We start from the raw sequence: 16713 nt of genomic DNA on the forward strand, positions 1-16713 counted from the left end.
AGACGTTATCACATATAGCTCATGGAAGTTTACATTATCAAAACGCTATCTACGTTAAAAGTCTACGTTAGATTACAAAATTAACAGTTGATAATTTTGATAGCGTACGGTTGCGACGAAAGAAATTCCAGCAGGTTTAATGTATTTTTCATAATATAATGATACTGAACATTAATCTTGTGGTACAAAATCTATAAAGTTGTTAATCTGTTTGAACTCGAGCTAATTTGGCCTCTTTCACAATGGGGTACCGGGATTTTTTCAATGTTTCCGTATGCATGTTTTCGTGCGCTTCTCACATCCGCGAAGACGGTTCTGGAGGTCGACAAGACGCGCAAGTTGTATTTTGAGGAGGAACATATGGCGCACGATGCACGGGGTAAAGCGCACGACGTCGAGGAAAAGCTTAAGAAGAAAAAAGGCGGCATTTTTTCGTCTATATCTTCGCTGCAAAAGAAAAACGATAAGGTAGCTAATAGTAATGTTATCCGAAGGCAGCTCGTACAGGGACGTGACTAACGAGCATGAACATTATTCATCCAAAGCTTTGCCATCCATCATTGCTATTTCGAGTATTATATAACATAAAGCTTATTGAAGTTTTGTTGACGCTAAGGGACGATGAGCTCGAACAAATCTACCGGATTGAATTTACTATTCTTATGAACGAGTATTGTTTCTTTTCATATCTTTTCGTTGCAGTTCTTAGGTCGACGGGAAGCGTGTGATATTCAGTCCACAAAGGCAAGAAACGATTATATTCTCGCACTCGCTGGAGCAAACGCTCATCAAAGACGATACTACGAGATTGATCTGAAAGGTTTGTATTTATTATTAATACCAACTACAAGGCTGATTTAGGTCCTGTATCCGAACCAAGGCATAAGTAAAAAAAAACAGGATTTTGCTAAATAACGGAAACGACGACAAGTTCTATTCTCTCTTTTGTTCACGTTCAAAGTTGTTTATGGGTCGATGGAAACTTTTTACAAAATGCCAAGCTAATATATTTCAATTCGACAGTTATAAAAGCCGTGGAAGACGCTAGACCCCCTGTATGAACAAGCCGTTACCGTTTTAGATTAAGTAAATGCATAACAATATCATTACGTACGTAGATCTTGAGCAGGCGCCAAAACAAATATTTTTCGCGATTTCAGATATACTGGAGAGTTTGGACTGCGACATTTCTGAAAAGGTACGCGAGTACCTGGTTCTTATGTCACGTACAGAGTTACTGACGGTCGCAGCGTGCAGCTCATCATTTGGACGAATTCAGGAAGAGGCGTCGAAAATTACGAAACGATACTCGATCGAACAATACCTCGCCGATAACCCCGTGTTAGGTTCGACGATTGAATACGAGTTCGACGCATGTGATGGCGATGAGATTCGGACAATTTGTACGGACCATTTAGCGGACCACGCGTTGCAGAAGGACGCCAAACGTTGGGCGTCTGCGTACATGAAAGAGTGCCGTGTGCTGAGGGATTCTAACAGGGAGCTAAATAAACTATATAACCGACGGGACAAAGGCGAAAAGGTAAATTTCGTTCAGATCCACATACGAAGCATATGCGATACCCTTCGAACCATCATCTTTGAAGTATATTCTATAGAAAACCGCGTCGGATTTTTCGAGTACGAGTTCGATAATATCAATTTTTAGTTCCAAAATAAAACTTGGCAAAATACAAACACGAATGGGTCGTTACGTGAAACGTTTTAGGCCTACTCTCGAGGCGCTTAATGAGAAAAACAAATCTAGTATTGATTGTTTGAAGATGTTAGAATTCTTGTATGCTCAGTTTTCAGCGTTTCATTATTACCGTTTCTAGAAATGAACTAAGCCACTATATCCACCTGGTGTGAAGCGTTCAGCAGAAGTCTTCAGGTGTGATCATTTAGCTAGAACCCTCCACGCCACCGCGTACGCGGAACGCTTGGTTTTGGTACCAGAACGCAAAACGCTAATAACACTTAATAAATCTTTTTTATTTAAAATGTAACTTTATTTTACATGTCGTTTTTAGTTTGTCTGCATTTAAACTTCTCAATTATTCACTCAACATGGCGATGTTTGATCAAAGTGCCTCCCGATAAAAACGTTCTCTCTTCGCCGTTATTTGGTCCTGCCTTTTTTCTACAAGATTATTCTAAAGAACCGCGTTCTCTACAAAAAGAAAATACTAGATTTCTAACCGAAAATAGAGGAATCAACTACTATGAACCGAGAGCCGAGCTACGAGTTCGGTATTAAAGGAATCTTGTTAAATTCAAAGACTACTATCCGACGCTGTGATTGTAACGTGTAGACCAAACCTACTTATGCAGGGAAGATGCCGACCATCCCGAGCCTTATAACAATATGTAACGAAGACGAGCGTTCGAAGCAAATCATCTAAAAGTTCATTGCTTTGAATATCCTATTTTGTGCCTCCTTGAAACAAATTACCGGTGACAGAACGCCTAAATTATACCGGACTATTACCTAAAGAAGACTATTATAGGTCCGCTATAAGAAAACTAGTACCATAACGACCTAGCTTGCGCTGAAAGCAATCGATTAGCTCACAACAATTAAGTGTCTTTATTTAATTAGAACATAAATGACACTTATAAAGAGCGTACTGTTCGTATCTATTCATAACGTTTTCCAAAGGACAAAGAAAGCACTTTAGTTTATATTAGGATTTTGACGATGTCTGCGTGCACGTTATCATTTCAGACCATTGAGAATATAAGTGGAGAATACGAAGATATCGATGCAAAAATCGAAGAGTACAAAAACATCATTAGAAGAGCTGAAACTGGTCTTGTCAAAGCAGAGGCGCGGCTAACTGTTCTCAGAGTAGGCGGAGGTAAAGCTCTAGTATAGTATGTTTCTATCTGGTCACTTATGGCCGCAAGACTTTCATATATTATATCAGTGAAAATTGCTCGGTTATTAAGGTTGACAGAAAAGAAAAAAAATCAATTATTGCGACAGTAAACTCTTTTATAGCGGCGGTAATAAAAATACAATATAAAAACAATCACACAAAAGGAACGTTTGACATATAGTGTAGAATTTCGAATAGCGTAACCCTATGCTAGCTAACAACAGCATCCAGCAAGACTCGCTGCTGTTCGTATTTTATATTTCGTGTTTCGTAGTTCCTTCCAGCTATAACTCACTCAGTGGAGCTGAACAAGCAGCAAATAATCGTGCCCACTTCAACGAAAACGATGCCAAAGTATACAAGGCACAATACATTATCTATTGGATTGCTAATGCTAAGCCTTGCTAGAGAGAATGGACAACTCAAAAAAAAATAAATCAAGCATTTTTTTCTCTAAATTCCTCTTGGAGCTTGGCTTACCTGGCAGACTATTGCTTAGAGTTGGGAATTGATAAATGTTGCATTGCACCTACTTAAAAGGAACATGAGCGTGTCCTCCTGATGTGATTTAGAAACCCCAACGATAGTTAAGGCCATGGAATAGAATCCCCTTTTTTAGCGGGCTTTGAACAGATAATCTGGTGTGAAATATGACGGCGAATGCTACAGTCTGTGGCTTGTTTACATACCTTAAATATACAAGTTACTACAGGAATAGTTTATGGTATCATGTTGAAGGGCCACCACTAGGTCTGCCGCCGTAAATAACATATCAGACAGACGAAAATAGACACAAGCTGGTAACAACGATGTCAGTCAATACAAATCACATATACTGATAGCGGTGGAATTAGTATTACGGCGACGGGAAAAATTGCTGTTACTCATGCTGGACTAAAGAAAAAACACCGGTGTGTGCTCCTCCAGTATTTCGAATTCTGTCACGAAGAATGCCTCACTTGTGTAGACTAGTGAATGTCCCACTATTGACGTCAAGAAAAAAGAAAGGCCCCATAATCGCGCTTCACGGGTTGCGTGCGGGAAATCAGACATTGGGGTCAATTTTAGGGCGACACGTTTCGTGTGATATGAAAGGAACTAGTTCAAAGGCAATCCTGTGTAAACATAGAACAGAAACTGGCACTATCGTAAGATTGCTTAAAGTATCTGGATTGAAGCAAGCATGTTATTGTTCGATGACGTCGCCTTTAGAAAGTCCTAAGAACGAGGCGTATGCAAATCACTAAAACATACATACAAGCACGAAAACCATGACATTCGTTGTTCCTGTTCGAAAGCAGTTAAACTTAACGCTCAGTGGGGTAGTTACTGCCGCAGTCGAGCTAATAGCGACACAATTTGTCGTCACAAAAATTATTTTCCGCAGTGTCTTTGCCACAGGTTGTCCTGTGTGTTCTGTAGTCCACGATCGATCTATATATATAATTATCTACGTTTTCCATAACTGGTTCGGGTTCGTCTCGTTATTTTGAATAAAATAACTGTTTTGCCAGTACCCACGTTAGCTCGAATTTGTCGCAAGGTCGGTTTCTGGCCGGTCTCTTTACATAAAATCCAGTAAAGCAATCCGTGCATAAGGTCATAGATATTTAGTAAGAACGTACATATATTACCTGCTGTGTTTATGATTAACTTACGTTGTGGTCATACCCTAGATGACATCGATCTGAGCAATCATGTTATTAATCCGGTATAACATAGGACGTAAAAACGACGAAAATTTGCACGGCTCCTTTGAGCACAACAGCTAATAAAGCGATGATAATCTCATGCACTTTCTTTTTATCACTAATCACCTTCGTTGGTGGCTGATTACCGACCTCCATCTAATCTTTTGTCGCCTGTATTTAAAGTGAATGTCGACGAGTATCTTAGCACGCTGGACATCGACTCGCTACAGATCGAAGAACTGACGCGTAAAGGAAGTACGGCATCACGGCGAAGTTTCGACGTAAGTGTTGCTATTACCATCCCGATTCTATAACTTTATAACCACGAGTCAGTCGGTCGTCTTTGGCCGTTAAAGTTGCTTCTCGAGTGAAAACTCCTATATACTCACTTCTCACTTCGTCCAAATTACTGTTAGTATAGTGATTACATTCGTTTGTTCCTGTTTCTAAAGGGAACGAAGGGGATACGGCGCAAGAAAGAGGAAGACAAATAATTTTAGTCGTTAAGAGAAACGCCCTGTTCTCTTGTCATATGCCACTATGGCTGTTCGTTTTACATACCTCGTATCGTAGCATAAGATGTCGTGTTGCTGCTGCTTCTGCCGCCGACGGTAATCGTGACGTTCTCTCAGAGAACGTAAGCGTTTTGTCTTGTTGGATTTTTCCAGTAGGGTTAAGTTGTCGTTATTGTTTCGATCGAAAAGCCGTTTCAATCGACTTTGACTTTTTGTTTCGTTAATAGTCCTTGAAATGGCGTCGGCGATTCACCGCTGATATCCTTCTTTTGTTATAGTCTGCGTTCTTCCTGTCTTTCTTTGTAGAGAACACGATCACGCCGGTAACCATAGCAACAAGAAAAAGACCAGTAGCAACGATTTTCTCGCTCGTTTACGTAATCAGTTCGATGTACACCTGACGCTTGACACAAAATTAGGCCATCGGCGTAACCGCACGTCAATGTTGGCCTGTGCGATAGAATGAACCTCTCCGGTGGCAGCCATAAATCACGTTCTCGACAAGAAACTGTTGGTTCTGAAGCTGTTTCCTCTTTAGACAATGACCGATAAAAAAAAAAGTTGTTGACACCGTTTCATTTTCAGTCAGAAGTCCCTTCAACGGGGTAACAACAACAGGGATTGGGTAAACAGACGACGTTACTAGCGACAATGGAAAGGTCATCACAAAAACTTTAAAGTTACTACTTTATACAGTTAAAATAGTTGAATATGGTAGATGACACACAGACGTGGACATACCATTGGCATATATATATATATATAACACCAGGTTAGTTATAAGCCGTCTGATAACAAGTAGAAAACATTTTCACCGGTCAAACAAAGTCAAACAAAAATTTGAACGAAGAACAATCCCACATGTACACATGCAGAGATACACGTAAGTAGCCTAAATACTGTTTGTCTGTCTGTCTGCCTGCCTGCCTCCTGTGATCTCATTTAGTTTTCTGTACACCAACAGGCCAGAGGAATGAGATGGTGGCAGAAAAACCAGCTTTTCTGCAAAAAATTGCTAGCTTAAACGGCCGTTTTATTGGTGATTTCGCATCCTAGCCGCTGGCGCCCTTATAGCAACCACTATAGCATTGGCTGGCTTGTGCCTTAAACTTAATCGCAGCCGTAGACGACTGCGCCGAGCTAAGAGTAGACGGCAATGAGTAATACTCAGTAGTGTAGTCTACTTTTGGCTTATCAGTATGTTGATATGATAATTGCAGTATAATATATAGTACGTATGTTTAAACATAAATTTTAAACTAACAGTGACTCTTTCTAGACATGATGGTAAAAATCACTCATGATTAAAACGACCCCGCATCAACGAGCTGGAATTGGCTATGTCGAAAGCTGAGTGGAGGCACTTCTGGATTCAAGATCTCCACCAAAAATTGTTGTTTCTTAGCAGATAGCAGAAAGGCCGCGAGCATTGCTTCCGGTAATTGATGCTAAACTGACATTCTGGTCAGCGTTGTAGCGCACCTATTGATTTAGATGGCTTTTCTAGGCATGGCTGATCAATGTCAGAACTCACTCCGAACCGTGTAGCGTTGCCACTGAATTTCAGATCGACACCAATGTAAAATCGCAGTAAAAATCTCGTCGATTTTGTGAAATACGATGGATTACAGTATGATGATCGTTTTCTTGCTGGCTTGTTTTAGGCTCGAGAAGCAGAAGAGCGACCTGACTCACAGTCAAGCAGTGCCGCAGACGAAGAAACGCGGCAAAGAGATTCCTACGACGAAGACGTACAACAGTACACGCTCACCGCAGATAATAACCGAAACAGCTCTCAGGTACGGTGAAACTTACCCAACCTTTTGTCTACTGTATAGTATTTTATAAACAGTAGGTTATATGCATGATTGCTTTATGTGCAATAACATTTAAGGAGTCATAAAACAAACAGTGTCCATTATGCATACATACAACAGATTAAACTAAAGCCATGCCTTTCTCAGATGGCAAATTTTGTACTCTCAAGTTTCAGGGCTGTTCGTTCCTTGGTGTTTACTGGTTTCCTCACATATCGATTTGGTTAACAAATATCATGCAGGAAAAATTATACTTGACGACATTTGAACAAAAATGGTCGCGACTGATATTTGTTTTGTCCTGATTATGCGTACACTTCATTGCAGAGCTACGATTACCCCGAGCAGGAGTATACCGCAGATGAGGCCGACTACCATACAGACAACACAGACCATGAAGCCGTACAGTCAAGCTTCATCGACCCAACAACCGCTGATTGGGGAGACGAAGAGGTCGCGGTGCCCACCAGTGTTCCAATTCAGGCAGCTGAACCGGCCAGTTACGGTACGAATCGCGAAGATGTGCATCTGGACGGTTTTAGTTAGACTGTTGCATGCATGTAAATTGCTTTAAGCGTGAAAAACTCTTTTCCTTGCCGCGTTCCGATCGTTTTATAAAGTAAAATAATCCGCATCAAAAAAACGAAGAACGAAGCATTAATAGAAAAAATCTTTATTTCTCTCATATATTGTAATGATTATGAGAAATTTCTGTTAAAAGTGTTCAAGAAGAAAGTCTAAGTAAAAGAGGTCCAAGAATTTCAAAGAAATTATCTGGGTACATAAGATCAGATCAGCATTGATCTGATGACACCCGAAAGCTTTAAAGTATATCTTCATCGAAATATGTATCGTGCGACCGAAATCACTTAAATTTGCAGAAACGTGTAGCACAATTATCTAAATACCACCGGTGCTGAAGCTGTTCGACGATACTGTCGTCGCAGTTTGTTTGTTTTTTCTTTTCTTTTTAAATTTAACTATTTACATTTTCCGATGATTCTAAAAATATTATCCTACTTTTTTGTACAATGTAGAATAAGTCTGGGTGCCAGCTTTAGTTATTCAAAAAAAGAAACTTAGCATTATATAAGTTAATCGTATTCTCACCAAAACTTTTTCGTTGGATCAACATAAAAAGCTTACTTCGACAAATTTATAGATGTAATATCGTGCAACAGTAATAATATATCGAGAACAAAAGACTTGATGTAGTTTTTTGTTTTTTTTTCTTCGCAACACCCTGTCCTTCTGCACATATATCTACCTATTTCTGTCTGCCAAACCACTTTCCTTTTCATCGTCTCCGTTTCTTTCACTCGCTACCGATGCTTGCAAACCTAATAAAGCTCATGGTCACGGTGACATCCATCTCCGTCTTTAACCGAGGGCGTTTACTTTTATTTATAATGTTCCAGTTGCTTTCACTTGATGACGCTATTCAGCTTAAACGACAGAGCAAGCGTCAAAAATACAGATATTATTATGTAACGTTATGCCATGTCAACTCACTATGCGTTTGATAATAATAATAATAATTTATATACCCGCCACTCTCCTATTGAGCCTATACGTCGTCCGCTTCTCGTCCCCTCTCGTGATCTTCTTATTAACCTTTGCCAATCACTTCGTTCGGTTAACGTTATAATATACATATATACAGCGAGCACTTCGAATCGCTTCATTTTTCATTAACGCGACACTCCACGTCAGAAGATGCAAATGTACACAGTCGACATAGGACCAGCAGTCCATGCCGAATAAGGCCAAAGGGTCCAGTGAGTTGAATCGTAATCGTTTTTTGACCATTATCTATAGCAGCAATCACGGCCGTAGAAGTCATTGCCAAATTGGGTAGTCTGCCATATTCCTGCCAAAATGGGTGCATAACATAATGCTATTAGACTGTCTTACAGTGGACAGTATAAAAAAGCAAATGTAAAATGACTAACTGATTTCCGGAAAAACGATCCAAACAGTACGTTAATACTAATACGGGCAAGGAGCTGATAATATGTTGGGCCTGAAGGCTAGAAAGTCGCTGACGGAAGTTGAAATATCTATCTATCAATCGGTACCGCGGCAGCTAGTTAAAAGCGTACGACTCCCTACGACAGTTCAGAATGTCGAATTACACTAGCAATAATAACCCGATATTATTCATAGAAAAATTAAATGACCATCATTTTGTCCAGTTTCAATCGATTCCAATATGGCACACGGCGCCTTCGCCATCTAACCTTAACTGACCCGACCGCAATGTCACTGAAAGAAAGCGCCCAGCTCTTTTGTCAAACAAAAGCTGTTTGGTATACGATACAAATAGTATTTTTCCCCAGAAGAATAAAACTTATCGCTAGCTGTGCTTTTCGGATTTCATTGTTACAGATGCATTTGGAGGTACCGCTGGAACGGAGTATCCTTCGGGAGAGTGGGAGAACGCCGGGGCAATTGAAGGGGCAGATGGCAGCGACTGGGCAACTGTAACTGATCAACTTTCAGCCGGATGTCGATGTATGGCCATCTATTCATACGAAGCAGCCAATGAGGACGAACTGGCCTTTGTTGAAAATGAAGAACTTGAATGTGTTCACGGTAAAAGTTCTGCAAACGCTTTGTTCACTTATAATAATATGAGCGTATATCTTTTCGAAAATATAATGAAGAGCCGTTATAGTACTTGCGACTCTGAAAATTTACGTGGCTGCCATCAAGTTCGCTAACAGTAACACACGAGTCATCACTAACTAACCTTAAAAAAATACTCTCTGTATTAACAATACACGTTATTAACTGATCAGTCTATGTCCTCAAACTAAATATTATACCTCAAAACTTTAGGGGCAAAAAAATGTTACTTGTAGTTAGCTTTGTTTGGTGATCCATGATACTCTTTTATGTGTTGGATACAAATCAGGATAATAATTTGACTGTTCAAATATTTTGTTCGTGTTCCTGCTGTGTTACTACAATCGGAATTTCCATGTGCCAGAGGGCGACGGTGACGGATGGATTCGGGCCCGAAACTCGCAGGGCGTTGAAGGTTATATTCCAGCTAACTACGTGCAGCCGCACACTGCACTGGCTAAGAACGATGGTAAGTTACACAAGCGACGAATGCTGAAGTTACTGCCGTACTAAAGAGTTCTTGGGTAGTAACCGGTTTACGACCATTGTAACTGAGAAAATTAAAAATACATTAATAGAAAATGTACAGCATTCAAACATCGCTTTAACAGACGGATACGCGACGTAAAAAAATCGCTAACTATATATTAGATAACATTATGAAATGCAATAGGGAATGTGGTAATTTTATGCTTGTCTTATTTATGAAGTTCCATTTCTTAAGGGGTGTTAGATCAGGCCTAAGGTAAACATTGTTTCATTATAATATTTGCGCTACATTTAATCTTTTTTAGGAGGTGTAGAGTCGTTCAGTGTGGTTTCCTATGAAGGGGCTCCGACATCTGCCACACCGATACCACCGTCGTCACTACCGAGTAGTTTGGCGCCTGTCGGGTCTACACAACAGCCTTGCTGTAGGGCACTTTATGACTACGAGTCCACCTGCGAGGATGAGCTTAGTTTCTCAGAGGGCGACATTATCAAGATTGTGAGCAAGCTCAGCTCCGATGGCGTTGATGACGGGTGGTGGACCGGAGAATTCAACGGAAAGGTTGATTTGCTTGTCACAAACGATAGAATTTAAACGCCGCCTTAGAACGAAATTTCTCTTACAGGCCAATAGCTTGCCTGGAATCAATATTTTTATGTGCGGGTTAACACACTTTAGTTAGAAAGGTCATAGATTCACTAGACTAGCTAGCAATTCATCAGCCATTCTATGCCTTTACCTAACACCTTGATAAAGTTAATCGTCAAATTAGGGCCAACCTAAAATTCTACGCTCGTACACTTTTCAGACTGGCACATTCCCGTCGCTAGTGGTAGAAGAGATGAAGCATACGGGAGAGCCACAGACGCCTATAACCCCAATGGTGCAGACGCCAGATGGACTTCCTCCGCCTCCTAATTTCGAACCTCCTAAGCCAGTGAGCAGCCCAGGTGACGAGGGCTGTATGCTTCCTGAAGCACCTCCGCCACCTCCATTGGAAGCGCTTGATGAAGTCGAGCGTGAAAAAAACTCCGCACAACCACCTTCCGGACCGCCCCCAATGCCACCCCCCCCACCGCCTGTGCTTACCAGCATTGTAAGTTAACAATGTTCAGGCTCGATTGACGTACGTATTTTTTCGGTATCGACAGTTACGTCGTCCAGTTTGATGTGATGCTTTTTTTTCACTTCAGGTGTCACGCAAGTCTTTGAATTAACAAGTCACAATGCTTATCGATGAATTTGTCTATACGGATGTATCTGAGAAAAATAGACAGTAAGCCTTTTTTTCTCCAATTCCTATCCGATTTTCGAATCTTTTATCAGGTCAATATTGTGATCGACTCGCCGGACGAGCCTCCACGAGAGTTTTTCGACAGCTTCGACGAAGATGAGCCACCCACAACGATTGAAAGAAAGCCTACCGAGAAGGGCAAACCTGTCGCTGACCAACCGGAAGACTACAGTAAGGATAGCAGCGCCGAGAAGAGTCAACCAGAAGGACACACGAAAACAAGCCAATCAGCCGCACAACAGAGTTCCGTCGACACTCCAGACGAAAAGAAGGATGCAGAGAAGGCTATTGACGAGGACGAAGACAAAGACAAGGACGTCCAGCAGCAAAAGCTGAAAGCTGACGCGTCGGATGCCTCCAAGGAGATTTTGCCGTCCGGAAAAAAGTTTGCCGGCGTCCCTAACAATGGTGATGACAGAGAGCTTCCGCCACCGGCGCCCCCTTCACCACCACCACCGACGGACTCGGAGAGCCTGCCTGAACCAACGCTCGACGATTCGACCCAAGACGAAGTGCCCATGGAGACGGGCGAAGACGGCCCGCCCGATCTTCCACTTCCTCCCCCACCATTACCTGCACCTCAAGCAACTATGTCCCCCTCCCAAGATGTCGATCTATGTTAAAGTTATTATTACTATTATACGACACATTAGAACTACAGCTGCTACTATGAATAATGGTGCCGCCGACTACGATGATGGATATCATAACTATGATAACTGCTATCATCTGTTGTCACTATTATTATTGAGAATACATACATTTTTGTCTATGACAGTGGAAAAGGAAAAGAGTGAAAAAAAAACGGGAGATTAAAAGGGGTAACGTATGCAATGAAAATTGATACTAATAGTAACAATAACAGTAATAATAATAACAATACAGACACAAGAGTAACCGAAAAAAAATTAGATAACAGGGGTATTCGTATCAGCATCGTTACCGAAGATGTCGATTATAATGAAAAGGTTATTATTTAGCGGATGATGAACAGTAATGTCATGAAGGGAAATACGAATGGTAGTAGAGCAAACGCTAACACAAACAACAATCTTCATGAGTTTGATGCAAATTATGGAAGGTATTTGGAGGGAATATTTGGAAGGAAATAAGAGTGTCGTCATTGTTGAGTAACGTCAGTCGGTTCCGTTGTATAGTATATATTCCTATTTCATAGATTATTATTACTACCACTGCAACTACAGGCACGAAAACCAAAATTACTACTACCAAGCACTACTATAATCTAAAAATGTTGTGTTTAGATATCCTGTCTTGTACTGCCCCCGTGGGCTACTGCGCGTTCGATACGGAATAAGTATGTTCCAGAAACAAAACAAAAAAGAGAAGACGAAATTCAAGAAACCAGTGGCTAGCCTAACAACGTGACCACTCTTCTAGCTCCTGCAAATGAATGAAAGCGTTCTCCCGTCACCGTCAATGGATATCTTGTTAATTGAACTAATCAATGTCTTTGTATGGAAGTTAACGCATGAATAGTTCCGACAAGTATATCCGGACGAGTATGAGAACGGCGTAATAGAAAAGCTGAATTAAACTGCACATTTACCATCACTGATGATGATGGACATGAGAGATATACACAAGCATGTATGACTGGGAACGCGGATAGTTATCCAGGGCTTCTGCATATATTGAATTAGTTGTTGTTGTTAGCCTGCATGATGGCGTTCAGCGTCAGGCCGTGCCCGCTTCGAACTTGAAACCCTCAAGCTTCACCCGGAAACTGTACTCACTCGCTGGCGTTCATTTAATCCAGGAGCTCGCACACAAATCGATACTGATATCAACGTAGCGTTTTCTTTCGCACCTCGAGGAGCGAGCGCTACATTGATAGATCACTGTCAGTTTTGGAAGGACGGCCGACGTTAGATAGAGTCCAGTGTATACTAGTTAAGTGTAAACTTAACTACGTAGGGTTCAAATAATAAGGCATCGCGGTAACCCTTTAAAGGCCAACGACAGGTTTTTCAGATTTTCGCAAATGAATTCGTGTCTGGCTACGCGTTGACCTAAGGGAATGGTGATGATCCCCTGTAAAGATCGGTTACCCCATTCGTTGCTCCGTTGTTTAGTCGGCCTATAATAAGGCGACAACGCCGTTGTTTTGTTGACTGTCGTTGATCTGAGGAAGTGATAATGATTATGCTGAGGTTATTGGGGAGTTTAGGGGAGGACTATTTGGTCGAAAGGATCGAGGTTAGAGGTCGCGAGAGGAAATGACAATTGGGAGCTTTACAACACTCGAAGCGGATTGGCAATTGGCGTGTACCGTGTGCCGCGCAGGAGCGTATATAGAGCGAACGCGAAGGTGAGCAGAACCACTGAGGTAGACGTTGAATGATGTGAGATTGGGTTAAGACGGAAAAGTATAGGAATGATAAAAGTATGGCAACAGATATACAATATATGAATAAAAATGACAATACATACAAACCAATAACACAGAGTGCATAAGTGAAGATGAGCGATATGTAGATTATACAAACGATAATAAATCAAACAGAGATACCAAAGATAAAACGATATTAAATGACAACATATACGTATTATATACTACAGGTTGCCCGAAATGACCTTTCCTGTACCTCCGACCGCGCCGTTCTTTCCAAAGCAGCGCGGGTGGTGGTACGTTAACTCAAAAACCTAGTCACTGATTCTTAAGAATAAGTAAGAACCGATGATGATATAAATATATGAGCAGCCCTTACCAATGTATGACGATGATTCCATACAGAAAATTATCCATGATCATGTAGACAACAGAGAGTGCTGATGCTGCCGATAATGATAAGAAATTATAAGATTAATAGCAAGGATATCTGCATTCTATAACGATGGTTCTTATCCTTGCGCCTGCTAAACGGCTTCCTTCGTTTGTGTGTGTCCCCATCGTTCTCGCGGATTATAACGATTTCCCATTGTTCTCAATCCGTCGTAGATAAACAGAGTCTTCGACGTGCCCAATGGCATGTTCATACATGCATCGATATTCTCATAAACAAATACTTGCATGCACAGATGCTACTCTGAATTTCCAAATTGGCTCGCGTTCAGATTGTTTTAAACATCGAAGCTACTTCGAAGGAGCTCTGCTTTCGACCAGTGTATCATCTGGCCAACGAGGTGACGGATAACAAATTAGTGACTAGCACACTTTATTACAAGCACAACAATCTGTCGTTTGGCTAATATATATATATATATATCTGTTGTTAAGTGGAAAACAATATGGGGACCGGCAAAAGCAACGAATCGCTTTGTCGCTTTTTCTTTTCTATGACTGAACTGTCTTATATTTGTTCGCTGCATTTCTGTTCGACCCAGCACTAGCGAGAGCTGCTGTTTCAACAAAGCAGACCGTTGTGGTGAGCGATGCAAAGAGCTTCTGCGAATTTCCTTGATGATAACTTACTTGGCAATTTTCATGATCCGCGAAAATCCAAGGCATCGAAACAAAAATTAAGGAGAAAATGAAAGGTAAGTAGACGTGCGAGCCGGCCCGCCGGCCGTTATGTTGGATATTGCCGTTGTCGTTAACTCTAACTACAAAGATGAGGCAAGCGTAGACAGGGCGCAACAAAAATTGAGAATGATTATGGAGCGGTAACTTCGCATAGACTGTATTTCAGCTATCCCGACAATCCTTATTTAATCAATCAGACAGGAGGGACACCTACAAACAAAAAAGATAATAATGATGGCAATGGAACAACAGGGCGATGCTAATAATTGATACAAATGACAATGACAGCAGCAGCAAATGCAAGAACTATACCCCCGTAATAATTTATCATAAGCAATAGATCCAGGTTCACCTGATAATCCGCTAAAAATAAAGTGAATAAAAATGAACCTTTACTGAAGACAATTACGAGGCCTTTTTACCTTACGGTATAGATAGACGAAAACTGTATTTGCAATTGCAAAACATTTTATGATTCTTGATGTATATATGAATCGAGGTATATATATATATACGTAGTACACATGTTTATCCCAGCAACACCTTGTCCTTTTATAGCGATGGAAATACTCGGTACGTGTCTGAACACCTAACATGCGGCCTAGATCCGTCTGTGTTCTCCGCTAGATGTTATCAGCACTCCACGCACGCAGTGATTTTAGGTTGACATTTGTCTACGCCATGTTGCGACCTGATACTGTTAGGCCGACGTTTGGTCGACTTTTACGAAGCGTGAATTTTTGCTCGGCTTTTGGGATAGCGTTTGATGACATTTCCCGCAATCGTCAAGTTAAAAAACGATAGTATTTTTAAATTCAGAAACATTACCACCGAGTTCAGCTTACAACGTAATGGTCATCGGCCGTTCGTGCTACCTAAGGAGAGGAAAGACAGTTGGATCGCCTAGACAAGTTTGTGGTTTTAACACTTCTAGCATCTGTCCCCGTGATAACTTATTGGGTAGCGTGTTTGCCTGCTAATTTTTGGGTTCACATTATCGCTTCGTTTCGTGCTGGGAGCCAACCATCTGATAAAATGACTAACGACGATGGCGCACGTAGTCTGCGAAACGTAAAAAGAACTTTTGGCATCTTCTAGATTTCTGGCCTTCTTGAGATTTTTAATTTTGCTACGAGAACAAACTTTGATTTCAGTAGAACCTTTTGGATGGCGTATGCTTGGGCGACATTTAAGCGAGTCTACGCACCAGCGCCGCTTGTGTCGTACTTACAACTGAACAGCTTTTCGTGGATTAAGAGGCGAGTGTTTTAAAAATGACTAAACAGGGCTTTAAGTCTTTCGTTGAAACTGCAATCGTATTTAATATTGCCTATATTTCAAATAGACATGGCCATAAGAATGACACTTGTATAACATATGAAAATGTTTATTAGAATGTGTGTCTTTATTCAAACCCAGTTTTGGCATAAATTCCAATTTGGGTGTCGTACCCTCCACGAAGTATCATCAGTCAAATGACTGATCAAATGAAATGATACCGTTTTCGGTCAAAAACCTTCACGTCAACACTACTGTCGAACAATATATAATTACTAAGCTACATATAATTGTAGGCTAACTGTTATCAAATACGTTCGATGCTTCAGCTCAACCTCAACATGAGTTAATTCTAGAAATTCAACAAATCAGTACAACTCAGTACCAAAACACCGGCGAAGTTGAATGATCTCTATATAATTTTGGTGTCATTATCCGCTCGCCGCTACGTATGTCTCAGTCGGCCCGTCTGCGCCACGCAGGTCTGCGTACCGTGGGACCCGAACCAGGAATTCGAAGTTTTCCGCTCAACTGCTTAAGGCAACTTAGGTAGGAAATCAATTTCACATATCTAGTGGAATAGATATAGAGTATCCATCAATGTATATCTTTTCATAATTTTCCGTAGCTC

At 41.0% G+C, this 16713-nt stretch overlaps 1 protein-coding gene across 1 annotated transcript in view; it reads left to right on the forward strand.

Annotated features, from left to right (window-relative positions):
* nwk (FCH and double SH3 domains nervous wreck) overlaps positions 1 to 15209 on the forward strand; it is a gene marked incomplete at its 5' end in the record, with an annotated part of 19819 nt that extends 4610 nt beyond the window's left edge. The window contains 12 exon segments of the mRNA XM_022833967.1: positions 310 to 468; positions 703 to 820; positions 1161 to 1543; positions 2729 to 2861; positions 4757 to 4854; positions 6753 to 6887; positions 7233 to 7410; positions 9294 to 9500; positions 9898 to 10002; positions 10328 to 10584; positions 10832 to 11119; positions 11350 to 15209. Coding sequence (XP_022689702.1) covers positions 310 to 468; positions 703 to 820; positions 1161 to 1543; positions 2729 to 2861; positions 4757 to 4854; positions 6753 to 6887; positions 7233 to 7410; positions 9294 to 9500; positions 9898 to 10002; positions 10328 to 10584; positions 10832 to 11119; positions 11350 to 11940 — 2652 coding nt within the window.
* Between the last annotated feature and the right edge of the window lie 1504 nt (positions 15210 to 16713).

The sequence above is a fragment of the Varroa jacobsoni genome, unplaced genomic scaffold, assembly GCF_002532875.2.
Source record: "Varroa jacobsoni isolate VJ856 unplaced genomic scaffold, vjacob_1.0 scaffold_487, whole genome shotgun sequence".
Lineage (NCBI taxonomy): Eukaryota > Metazoa > Arthropoda > Arachnida > Mesostigmata > Varroidae > Varroa > Varroa jacobsoni.